A 12,354-nucleotide genomic window follows, 5' to 3' on the forward strand; every position below is an offset into this window, starting at 1 on the left:
ATGGCAACATGTTTGGATTAGTCAAACCACGTTTGAAGAAGAGGACAAGATGAACTCTCTCCTGCCTCTGGTAAGTGGTCATTAATCAGTCCTCTTTATGAATATCACAACCATCACATTTGCAAATCTCATTTAATTTAAATGAGGAACCAATTGAACACTAACACACAATAAAAAACATGCATAAAACAAACCACAGAAGTTCAAACAACACAAACAAGTCTATACTAATAAAAGCATGCATAAATTAAACTGAGTGTAAGATCAAACATCATCTGTACAGATCATTAACAGAACAGAACCGACAACAGTGCCGATGGAGACACACTGGTCAGCGGATGAGCCCCTTGTTGTACAGCCTGTGCAGCACCTGCTGGGCTGCAGCCTGCTGGGCTTCCTTCATCAAAGTGGACTCATTCGGTCCTGGCAAGATCATTACCTCTCCTTCGAAGGCCATGGTTATCCCAGGGATATACACCCTGTAACTGTAGCAGAGGAACCCATCAGGCCCAGTGTGGCTGTAGTGTATCTCAGTCGCCTCATTTATCTTAAGCAGGAGCCACACGGGGAATGCTGATGATCCTGGAGACACTTGGGAGGAGGAGGAGGTGGTGAAGGAGCTGGGGGAGGGAGGGTACTTGGGGACAGTGGGTCCTCCCACTGCTCTGCAGAAACCCGGCGGGGTGGATGGACGGCGGGCCTGGCACAGAGGCAGGACAGACGGCTGTGGAGAGTTGAGGAGGTGACGTGGCGGCTTGATGGGTGATGGCAGGAGGCCGCTTGAAGGCACCAGGGCAGGAAGTGTCTCGTCTGGGCTTGGCTTCATTGCAGAAAGCCACTTGATTGAGATAGTCAGAGAAAACTTCCTCTTGAATGCTGAAGGAAAAAAACACTAGCCATAAAAACAATTTTCTACAGCAGCTGTTAAAAGGGATTAATGAATATTACAGTTGTTATCTAAAGAACAATCATGAATTTTCTCATTTCAAAAATCAAGCTTTTGTTTCAGGTGACAAGACAGTGACTGAATCCATTCCAAGTTCTATTGTGGCGTCTACTAATAAACATACACTTAAAAACACGTTGGTGCGTCTTTTGTTGGACTGCCTTTAGCGTTTGATTATGACATGCATTCACTGTGGTGTCGCTTTGATAAGCTTATGCAATGTTATTCATTTCCCTCCAGAGATGCATACATATTTTGCCAAGATCTTGTATTGATGAAGGGAGAGTCGGGCCGCTGCCTGAAGTCACAAGTTACATCCTAAAGATTCTCGATGGGGTTAAGGACTGGATTGTGGTGACCATGTGTAAAAATTGTCTCCCTGCCCTAGGGATGTCCAAACGGCCAACTGCGGCCTGCGGTCCAGTTTTTATTGGCCCGCAGCAAATTCTGAAAATATAATTGAATATGGCCCACACAAGAAGCTTGAGCTCAACTCTGTTGCACTTCTCAGTTTCAACACTAGAGGGAGCCAGCCACGGAAAAGGAGCTTCTCCACTAATCAAAATTCAGCAAAGAAAAACCTTTACCCCGAGTCACCAGAAATGGCAGCACCGAAGAAACGCAAGATAGCAAGTGAGTGTAGAAGATTTCAAACACAGTGGGAAAATGAATATTTCTTCAAAGAAATCAACGGAAAGTGCATCTGTTTGATTTGCAATGAAGATGTTGCTGTGATGAAAGAGCATAATGACCATCGGCACTATGAGACCAAACATCAGAGCTACTCATCGTACACCGGTGCTGAACGAACACAGAAAGTCAAGCAAATGGCAGCTAGCTTGCAAGCTCAACAACAGTTTTTTTTTCATGCTAGCAAAATACAGGAAAATGCCACAACAGCAAGCTATGAAGTCGCTAAACTTATTGCCCAGCATGGCAAACCGTTCTCAGGTGGTGATTTCATAAAGCAGTGCCTCATCAAAGTAACAGAAATAATGTACCCCGAAAAAGTGCAGGATTTCAACAACGTGAGCTTATCCAGAAATACAGTAGCGCGGAGAATTGAGGACTTGTCAGCTAACTTGAAACTTCAGCTGAGAGACAAAGCTTGTACTTTGGATTTTTTCTTGATAGCATGCGATGAGCGCACAGATGCCACAGACACCATGCAGGTGTTAATTTTTTTGCGAGGAGTAGATGATAACTTTTGCTGTACGGAGGAGCTGCTTCATATGATGAGCCTAAAAGGCACAACGACGGGTAGAGATATTATTGAAGCTGTGTCAGAGGCAGTTGAAAAGATGGGGCTTAAATGGGACAAGCTCTGTGGAGTAACAACGGATGGAGCTCTGGCCATGACGGGCGAACGCAAAAGAATGGCATCAAGAGTGTGCGCCAAGGTAAAAGAGAGCGGAGGTGAGACTGTTAGGATGCACTGTATAATCCACCAAGAAGCACAACTACAAAGCTTTAATGCTGCACACTTCCCTGCGCTGTCTGAAATCAAGTCTGCTTTCCCAAAAGCCGACCTTTCTGCTAAAAAGGAGAAATATGTGTTTGTGATTGCATCTCTCGTGACAGAATTCAACCAGCGTTTCCAAGATTTTTCTGTCACTGAAAAACAAATCAAGCTGTTCTCAACCCCTTTCCTGGTGGATGCAGAAGAAGTGGAAGAGAGTCTGCAGTTAGAACTGATCGAAATGCAATGTGATGATTCTCTGAAGAGTCAACATCAGCTTCTCTCCCTCCCTGACTTCTATCAGAGTTTGGATAATGAACAAACATTTTCTTTTCTTAAATCAGAACAAAAGCGGACTGAGAACCAGAATGACTGATAGCCACCTCTGTGAAGTCCTTCATGTCTCAACCACCAAACTTTCTCCTGACATGTCAGCCATCCTTCAATCCAAAGGACAGTATCACTGCGCCCACTGAGTACAATGTTCTTCACATTATAGGTGAGTAGGAAATACACACAGTATTCATGTGTCAATATGTCACCTGTGTGTCTGTGTGTGGCCCAGCCCTTTGTTTATTTTTCTGTATTTGGCCCTCACTAAAAAAAAAAACTTTGGCCACCCCTGGTCTAGGGTTAGGGTTACAGTTGGATAAAGAAGTGTGGGTCTTTCAGTGCTGGCAAAATGGATCTGGATCATCATACCTTTGGGCTCCAACAGATCATTGCTCTCTCCTGTTTACCATCTCCTCATATCTGTTCTTCTATCGAATTTAAAACTTATGACATTCTGACATTTCTTGCTGATTATTTTGTGTGGCCTGTCCTCGACCATGTCACCGCCTGGCGAGGCCCCGGCCTGCTCTTCACATATTTTTCAGAGCTGTCGGTCCGGCCCAGTGCCACTAGCCCTTCGACACAGCGCCCGTGCTGGGTCTTCCCAGCAAATATCTGTGTGATACAGCAGCCTCTGGCCTGGTTGGAAATCTACAAGTTAACTGACCTTTTCCCCACCTCTTGTCTGTGCCAGAGCCAGAGAAGTAGTAATACAGCAAGTGGATTAGACTGGACCAGCTGTACAGGCTGTCTCAGGGCATCTTACACAAGTATATACTGACATATTTCTTTGAACACAGTGAAAATATGTTTGCTGGATTAAAACATTTTGATTATATCTGCGTTATATCGAGGCTGATGTTATTTACAGTAATACAATGATCCCATGGGTAAGTCCACGTCCATCAGAAGGAGCTCACCCACCTTCCACCAGAACCTTCTTGGCCATGGACGCAGCATGGTGGGATGAGAAGGCGACTATAGCACACACCCCCTCTATACCAGGCCCCGCCTTCAGAGACACTCGCTCCACGCCTTCGGTAAGGACACGCAGCACCTGGGAGCAAGGCAGTTACAGCAAAGACAAGATACAGCCTACAACATCGTACAATATTTGGGTGCGCAGTTGAGACAATATACATTTTTCAAGATAGTATTTTGGTTTCAAGGATCTTAACTCTTAACTTAATACTACCTTAATTCCTGTCCCACTTGCCTTGCCCCAGTACGTGAGTACATTTAACCTGGCTACTGACTTCTGGTCTGACCTCCATCATAAACTTGTTAAGTTAGCCTGCCCCAACAGGTGTGTGAGGTATATGCCAACCAATCACAGTCTGCATACACTCACAGTCGACCACCAACATGCAACCTGTTGCCAAGATACATATTACGTTCAAAGGTGGAACATTTTCTTTGTTTTTTGTTGGGTGTGGGTGAGTTTTCTTCCACTTCAGCTTAAAAATAAAACACAAAACATCAATCACACTGAGGAGCCCCAGAGCTGTTGTACCTGCAGCAGGTCCTCTTGCCTGGTGACGGCGGGCAGGTCTCCTATACAGAGATGCCTCTTCTCCACGCTGCGGCGGACACTGAGGAGGAAGCCGGGCTCCATCAGGTGACCATGCAGCAGGCGGATGGCGCTGGTAGCTTCAGCCGAGCTGCCGTATTTGGCGTAGGCGAAGCCACGGTTTTGTCCGCTGAAGTTCATCATGAGCCGGAACTCCCAGAGAGGCCCCACGGAGCTGAACAGGGGGATCAACAGATCCTCGTAGGCGTCCCGCGGGATGTGGCTGATGAACACCTCACAGCGGGGTCCTGGGGTGGGTCCGTCCCACACTGACAGCACAATGGGGAGGAGATAGGGGTAGGTCACGTCACCTGGTTATTACTACATTCATCACAATGCAATAGGGGTGTCATGATACATTCAGCTCATGAGACAGTAAGATAGACAATATTGAGCTCACGGTAGACGCAAGATTTTAACAGCATTTTTAAGAAAACAAATGTATTTGATCAAAAGTCACAAAATGCAAAACAATGCAGGTCTATTTTTTTAATCTTGTAAATAGTAATCATCTTGTAATCAATGTCACTTCAGTTCAGATTTCTGACAGAGTATGAATTATCATATGCAGTCTAAGACATGAACAATATGTAGGCACTTTAAAAGGTGTTGCCACAAACTCAGCTGGAATCATACGGCTTCTCTCCCGTATGATTCCTCATGAGACTTTCCAGATGTCACATCTGTGCATAACTAGCTGCAGTTGAGACCTTCAGGCACTAACTACAGGGAGTGCGGAATTATTAGGCAAATGAGTATTTTGACTACATCATCCTCTTCATGCACGTTGTCTTACTCCAAGCTGTATAGGCTCGAAAGCCCACTACCAATTAAGCATATCAGGTGATGTGCATCTCTGTAATGAGAAGGGGTGTGGTCTAATGACATCAACACCCTATATCAGGTGTGCATAATTATTAGGCAACTTTCTTTCCTTTGGCAAAATGGGGCAGAAGAGGGACTTGACAGGCTCAGAAAAGTCAAAAATAGTGAGATATCTTGCAGAGGGATGCAGCACTCTTAAAATTGCCAAGCTTCTGAAGCGTGATCATCGAACAATCAAGCGTTTCATTCAAAATAGTCAACAGGGTCGCAAAAAGGGTGTGGAAAAATCAAGGCGCAAAATAACTGCCCATGAACTGAGAAAAGTCAAGCGTGCAGCTGCCAAGATGCCACTTGCCACCAGTTTTGCCATATTTCAGAGCTGCAACAATGCTCCGTCACACGCATCCCAGTACTCCACAGCGTGGCTGGCAAGAAAGGGCCTAAAAGAAGAAAAACTAATGACATGGCCTCCTTGTTCACCTGATCTGAACCCCATAGAGAACCTCTGGTCCCTCGTCAAATGTGAGATTTACAAGGAGGGAAAACAGTACATCTCTCTGACCAGTGTCTGGGAGGCTGTGGTTGCTGCTGCACGCAATGTTGATCGTGAACAGATCAAAACACTGACAGAATCCATGGATGGCAGGCTTTTGAGTGTCCTTGCAAAGAAAGGTGGCTATATTGGTCACTGATTTGTTTTTGAATGTCAGAAATGTATATTTGTGAATGTTGAGCTGTTGTATTGGTTTCCCTGGTGAAAATAAATAATTGAAATGGGTATATATTTGTTTTTTGTTAAGTTGCCTAATAATTATGCACAGTAATAGTCACCTGCACACACAGATATCCTCCTAAAATGGCTAAAACTAAAAAAGCCCCACTCCAACTCCCAAAAATATTCAGCTTTGATATTGAGTCTTTTGGGTTCCTTAAGAACATGGTTGTTGTTCAATAATAAAATTAATCCTCAAAAATACAACTTGCCTAATAATTCTGCACTCCCTGTATGTCTCCTGCAGTAGAAAGGACACACTCACATGGAACAGAGGTAGCAGGGATGGAAAGGTATGCCATCTTCGTTGAGGTTCAGGACCACTGTGCAAGTAAAAGGCAGGTGTGACGGGATGGTGTATTTCGGTTCCAATGTGTGGAGGGGGCATCTTCTACACTAATTTCAAGTTCAACTACAGACTTTGTCATGCCGGATGCTGCTCTGTCTGTTATGTACGGATATTGCGAGACAAGTCACTGGGCTTTCACGGCTGTTGTGTGGGCAGGGCAAAGTGGAGGGGAGATAGACAGAGCCAGATCTTCTGGAGGAATAAACACCTGGAGTCAATTGAGATTCTGCTCTGATCCAGACAGGAGGAGAGCTCAGAGATTCCTTTTTTAACTTTTGGGATTAAAAAGTGGATTTATCTTCACTCCTGTTCATCAACCTGACTGCAGCATGTAACACGCACACACTTGTTATGCTAATGGGTAATGTAACTCATCTTTTAGTTGCAGTCCTAATTTCCACATATGCTTATCTTTTCATTTCTCCAGGGAGCTTCTTTCATACTCCTCACTCTCTCTTTTATTCTTCCACTCGTGTAGTGTAAAAGCAGTGTGTTGGAGCTGGGCCTTTCTCACCCTCAGGCGGTCCTCCATACTTCCTCTGGCCATTTACTTGAGTCAGCTTTGTATTGGTTGCTTTTAGCCAGGTTTCCAGCTCCTTCACCCGCTCAATGTTCAGCACCTGCAGGAGAAACAGCCCTCATCAGACAGATTAACTGCAGGAATGCTACAACGAAAGGCTCACCTCCATACCGCCTTTGTTTGTTCACAATGAACCATGCAGCACCAGAATAAAGCCGCTCCAGTGTCTTTTCATACTGCATGCCGGGACAAAAGTTCAGCCCACGGATCCCACATTAAGTGTACTTCAGTAGATTATAACTAATAGCTGTTTTCCGTCTGTGTTGGTGGAACTGGTTTGAACTGCCTTCTGTTCTTGATTGGATGTTTTCTTGTTTATTAGTTTTTGTGTGCATCTAATAAAGCCACAGCTAAACTCACAGATGAGCAGATTATAAGAGAGAAGAGGAGTGAGAGCATGTTTTACAACACAAACACGACATGAAGTCAGAAGGTCAGAGTTACTGCTGACAAGTTCTCTGCGTTTGTGTCAGTGAAGTCGGCGTTGGTACACCTTTCACTTCCTCACTTGGATCTGAGTTCCATCGCACTTTCGCATCAGAGATGAAAAAATAAAGAAAATCTCAAACTATTGAGCAGCAACATTTCTACTGATTCTTTATTAATGTGGCTACTGATTCTTTATTAATGTGGCTACTGATTCTTTACTAATGTTGCGACTGATTCTTTATTAATGTGGCTACTGATTCTTTATTAATGTGGCTACTGATTCTTTACTAATGTTGCGACTGATTCTTTACTAATGTGGCTACTGATTCTTTACTAATGTTGCGACTGATTATTAATGTGGCTAGTGATTCTTTATTATGTGGCTACTTATTCTTTATTATGTGGCTACTGATTCTTTATTATGTGGCTACTGATTCTTTACTAATGTTGCAACTGATTCTTTATTAATGTGGCTACTGATTCTTTATTAATTTGGCTACTGATTCTTTACTAATGTTGCGACTGATTCTTTATTATGTGGCTACTGATTCTTTACTAATGTTGCGACTGATTATTAATGTGGCTAGTGATTCTTTATTATGTGGCTACTTATTCTTTATTATGTGGCTACTGATTCTTTATTATGTGGCTACTGATTCTTTACTAATGTTGCGACTGATTCTTTATTATGTGGCTACTGATTCTTTACTAATGTTGCGACTGATTATTAATGTGGCTAGTGATTCTTTATTATGTGGCTGATTCTTTATTATGTGGCTACTTATTCTTTATTATGTGGCTACTGATTCTTTACTAATGTTGCGACTGATTATTAATGTGGCTAGTGATTCTTTATTATGTGGCTACTGATTCTTTATTAATGTGGCTACTGATTCTTTATTATGTGGCTACTGATTCTTTATTATGTGGCTACTGATTCTTTATTATGTGGCTACTGATTCTCCTTTGATGTGGCTAATGTTCTTCATAATGTGGCTCATGATTCTCTATTAATCTGGTTAATGAGCTGCAGGTGGGGCTCAACAAGCAGCAGTGTGGTGAAAGGAGCCATCACAACAGAGTAGAGCAGTTGTTAAACAGGCGTTTAACAGAACACACACACAACATGACGAACGAAGTAACCTCTGAGCAGCTGCCACTAAACACTGCCACTATTGTTCCACACGGTACGACCGCTTGTGCGCAACAAAGTATTGACACTTAGTTCCTCACAGTGTTAACAATGTAGCGATACAAACCGAGCGGCCATCTCAGGTGAGCTGCCCGCGGCCTCGCTGCTGCTGCCGCTGCTCACACGACTTGAATGTCCTCCTCACGTTCTGTCCGATTTACAAACTACCAGCTTTAAAAGGGAAAGTTGAAAGTTACCTGGCTGAACTTGGTCATCGCCATCGCCATCGTTGTTGTTTTTGTGTCGGTCACGCAGTGGCGGCGCCAGGGAGGAGCTAGGTGGTGCTGTAGCTCCCCCTATAATAGCCATAGCACCCGCCCAGCACCCACAAGAAATGTCTGTGATTTTTTTTTTACATTTATATTTCCTGTGTATTTCATGTCACGCTTGAATAGTCTTTTTAATGTTGTTTAAAATGGGAATTTAATAATAATTTTAAAAAATATATTTTAGTCAAAAAAAAAAAAAGAGGCCCAAACAGGTGATCTTTTTGGCCAATGGGCACAGCGCGCGGTGAACCTTTGACCTTAACATGGCAGCTTGTTGTTGATATCGAGCTCGAACACTTAACAAACTAAAATACACCAAAATGGATCGTTTTTTGCTCCCTTAACGTCCACGTTCTGGGCCACAACCTGAAGGGAAACAAGACTGTGAAAGTGCAGACACGTCGCTCGTCCTCACAGAGTCCCAGGAACAAGAAAATCGGGGGGGATGAAGACGAAGGAGAATCGCCGGCGGAGGTTTCCATTGAGGATGCTAACGTTACGGCTTGTGCTACAGGTGACATTAGCAGCCATCCTCAATCAAGACGGCCCAAGACGGCCAGTCCTTCAAAAATACCGCACGCGGCAATTTGGGAATCAGCAGAGAAGTTTTAACAAAAGTTTGATGGATCAGTATTCATAATACAGCGTGGCCAAAGATGCAACATTTTGTGTAGCGTGTAGGCATTTTCTGAAATGAGGGCACGGATTTAATTTAGAGCCAAACATTTACCAGCAACGGATTGAACAACTGGCGGAAAGCATCAGCCTCAGTGGAGACACCAAGACCAGTAATCTGGCACTTTTGGCTATGAACACGGAGAGAAGGAGGACCCTTGACTGCGACAACACCATTGAAGCCATTCGCAGTCAATCACAGCAACAGACGTATTGTTTTCTTGTGAAAGCGTCTATCGTAAGTGCATTATTTCCCCATCTGTTAGGTAGTACACATTTCATTAATTTGGAGGTTGAAGCACATCTTGGCTCTTCATAGTTACATCTATGATGCTCCAACAATAGGAACACTGCTGATTCATCATTAGACTAGTGTTGGTAACTGGCTTCGTGATCTGTTGCAGCTCTTTGCTGCTCCGTTGTATTCAGGGTTCGACTGTGACAGAATTGTGTGAAATATTATTTTCAGAGGTTTATGTATGTTGTATCTATATAGCCATTGTGTCGATCAATTTTACATGTTTATAGTTGCGGAATGAGTATATTAACGCGGGCGTGTACGCCTGTGATATATACCAAGGGTGGTCCGATACGACCTCCATAATGAAATACCCCGAAATTCAAAGCACCTTCTCTTAAGTCTTAAGCAAGGACGGACTGGCGTACGGGAAACCGGGGATTTTCCCGCTGGGCCGGTTCATAGAAAAAGAAAACAGGCGAGTTCAGGAATAACGCAGTTTAAATCGTGATGCACGCTGGTTAAAATGTGTCGACGATGACCTGGATGGGAGTGGTTTCTGCTCCGCATCCGATGTCACATGACCTTAAGTTATTGCGGGAGCAAGGCGGCTGCACAGCAGTTGCGCGGTTGCTCTCCAGGTGCTGCGCGATCCTAGACCCACCTTCATGACGTCAGGACTTTGCCCTAATTGGCTCTCATCTACGCTGACGTGTGTTTCGACGAATTTCCATATCCATAATCCTTGCCAGGATTTTTCACATTTCAAGCTTTTAGTTTTCAATTGTCAGTTTACTATTTTCAGCTTAGTTTAGTTGGGTTAAGTTTTTACATGCTATATAGTTAGCTTTGTTGTTTATCTATTTTTAAATACCATTTTTATTGAAATGGACTTACTGTTGTAATTATGTTGCCCTCTAGTAGTTTACTCATGGTATACACAATGTCATTCAGTTCTAACAGCCTGGCAAATTAGTCTGCCAAATTTTATTGTATCAATGACCTGTTTGCATTAAAATCACTACATGCTGTAAAATCACTATACTGCTGTAATTATTTTACAGTAGGCTACTTAAGGGTTCCAGTTAATGATTACTGTATGATTATGGTCCAAAACAAAATCAAATGCTGTTTTTTCGTCAGGGTACATGAAACTTGTGTTGCCAGCTGGCTGGCTGGCTCCCCACACCGCGCATGAGGTGGGCCGGTCTGTCAGTAACTCCCGGGCCACTTTCCCCCCCCAGTCCCCTGATCCACACATACCCAACCGGACAGACTTCAGTCATCTTCAACAAACCAAGTAAGTTCAATAGAAGTAAGTAAGTTCAATCGAAGCACGTAAAAAGAACTGTAGACGGCATAAAGGCTTTAGCTAAGCACCAACAAAAGAAAGCTATTGACCCAACAGGATGGGTAATGTCCATTAATACAAAAGTCAGTGTAGATCATTTAATGAATTGGTGAAATTATTTAGCAAAACAAATCGATTGTTCAAATCACTTCTATTCAATAGCTGAGATATTAGCAACAAAACACCCAAAAAAACCCAAATAATGTTTCAAATGGCATTAGCATAGCATTGAATTCAAGCAATTTTAATTAAATTCATGAGATTTCCCAACACAGCAAAACACAGTTGCGGCTTTGCCTCTTTTGTCTTTGTTGTGATTTAATGTTTTGTTGTCTATAATTTGTTTACTCTATGTACTTATACTAATATCTTTTGTGATCAAGGATGATCACATCAGTCGTCTTACTTTACACTTTTATTGTGCGCCCACTAGATGGAGGCAAAGAGTGACAAATGGGTGTAATTTTATTTTAGTTCACCAGGGAGACAAGCACCCAATTTTAATTTGGGTATAATTTAACTTTTGCAATGTCTGGGTATGACCTCTAGATGGAGGCAAAACTCCTTCAAAAATCCAATTTCAACCTTTCTTTTAGCAGTGTCACATTATACCCACTAGATGGAGGCAGAGCTCCTTCAAAATTATTCAACAAGCACCATGCGCGTCTTCAATCACTCCAACATTCAAAAACTTTATTCCCTTCACAAAACTTTGGTCTACAACAGCCAGTCAGTTTATATGGAATACACCCAGACAACTGACCCTATAGACTCTTTGTTCAGTGGCCAGCCGGTTTGTATGGAGTTCCCCCGAGCAACAAGGCTTTTTTGTGGAGATGCTGCGTACCTTATCACCGTTAGGTTTCCCACAGTTCGCTCCACCAAGACACCACTGTCCTCAGAGTCTAGACGCTGTTGTGACTACTTTTCCCACACTCTCACTTTCAACAACATTGAACCAGCCACAACATGTCAACATGCATAACAGCGCAACACAATATTAAACGCTTTTTCTTTCTTTTCTTTTCTTTTTTTTTTTTTTTTAATGTACCATTTTACACAGGTAAGGCCTTTATTTCTTTATTTCAAACTTTTTCAGGGACTTCCACCCATGGTGTCTAAACCCTATTTGATTACTTCCCCTTGTAATCCTATTGATTCAGGTGAGGAATACTTAATTGAAATATGTTTTGCTTCCGAGACTCAAACTCAAGGACTTATCCGCTTTGCCCCCAAATTGTCATCGATCTGTGATTTTGACCGTTAATGATACAGTACTTTCAGTAGGATGTATTTACTTCAAAATTTCAAAGAATATTTTAGATTCAGACAACCTTACCTCCTCCTCACTCACATCAATTTTTAC

At 42.9% G+C, this 12,354-nt stretch overlaps 3 protein-coding genes across 6 annotated transcripts in view; 2 read left to right on the forward strand and 1 right to left on the reverse strand.

The window, feature by feature from the left end:
• Positions 1 to 113: 113 nt before the first annotated feature.
• On the reverse strand, positions 114 to 8,805 carry dnd1 (DND microRNA-mediated repression inhibitor 1). Its single transcript, XM_037077975.1, has 5 exons — positions 8,653 to 8,805; positions 6,769 to 6,874; positions 4,252 to 4,577; positions 3,663 to 3,795; positions 114 to 876 (listed from the first exon to the last, which is right to left on the reverse strand). Exons 1-5 carry the CDS (start codon positions 8,680 to 8,682, stop codon positions 332 to 334), a joined length of 1,140 nt encoding a protein of 379 aa, XP_036933870.1. The 5' UTR covers positions 8,683 to 8,805; the 3' UTR covers positions 114 to 331.
• On the forward strand, positions 885 to 3,725 carry LOC119007971 (general transcription factor II-I repeat domain-containing protein 2-like). 2 transcript variants are annotated; one of them, XM_037077974.1, is made up of 2 exons: positions 885 to 2,904; positions 3,610 to 3,725. In XM_037077974.1, the coding sequence occupies exon 1, from the start codon at positions 1,549 to 1,551 to the stop codon at positions 2,779 to 2,781; it is 1,233 nt and encodes a 410-aa protein (XP_036933869.1). In that variant the 5' UTR covers positions 885 to 1,548; the 3' UTR covers positions 2,782 to 2,904; positions 3,610 to 3,725. The 2 variants fall into 2 exon arrangements, with proteins under 2 accessions (XP_036933869.1, XP_036933868.1); XM_037077973.1 differs by having other exon boundaries at positions 3,284 to 3,640.
• A 110-nt stretch (positions 8,806 to 8,915) lies between the features above and the next one.
• LOC119007970 (GDNF family receptor alpha-1-like) overlaps positions 8,916 to 12,354 on the forward strand; it is a 29,729-nt gene continuing 26,290 nt past the window's right edge. The window contains exons 1-2 of one of the 3 annotated variants that reach the window (XM_037077970.1): positions 8,916 to 9,637; positions 10,781 to 10,937. In XM_037077970.1, coding sequence (XP_036933865.1) covers positions 10,832 to 10,937 — 106 coding nt within the window. In that variant the 5' untranslated portion in view covers positions 8,916 to 9,637; positions 10,781 to 10,831. The remainder of the gene's footprint in view (positions 9,638 to 10,780; positions 10,938 to 12,354) is intronic. The other 2 variants (XM_037077971.1, XM_037077972.1) reach the window with 2 other exon arrangements.

This window comes from Acanthopagrus latus, chromosome 18 (genome assembly GCF_904848185.1).
Source record: "Acanthopagrus latus isolate v.2019 chromosome 18, fAcaLat1.1, whole genome shotgun sequence".
In the NCBI taxonomy this organism is placed as follows: domain Eukaryota; kingdom Metazoa; phylum Chordata; class Actinopteri; order Spariformes; family Sparidae; genus Acanthopagrus; species Acanthopagrus latus.

Excerpts from the sequence above, each read along its gene's own strand:
- LOC119007971 (XM_037077974.1), top strand. The coding sequence starts at position 1,549 with ATGGCAGCACCGAAGAAACGCAAGATAGCAAGTGAGTGTAGAAGATTT.
- dnd1 (XM_037077975.1), bottom strand. The coding sequence starts at position 8,682 with ATGGCGATGGCGATGACCAAGTTCAGCCAG. Across the intron at positions 4,578-6,768 it reads GTATGGAGGACCGCCTGAGG|TGTGGGACGGACCCACCCCA; the intron begins GTGAGAAAGGCC and ends TTGTGCTGTCAG. Across the intron at positions 877-3,662 it reads CAAGAAGGTTCTGGTGGAAG|CATTCAAGAGGAAGTTTTCT; the intron begins GTGGGTGAGCTC and ends TTTTTCCTTCAG.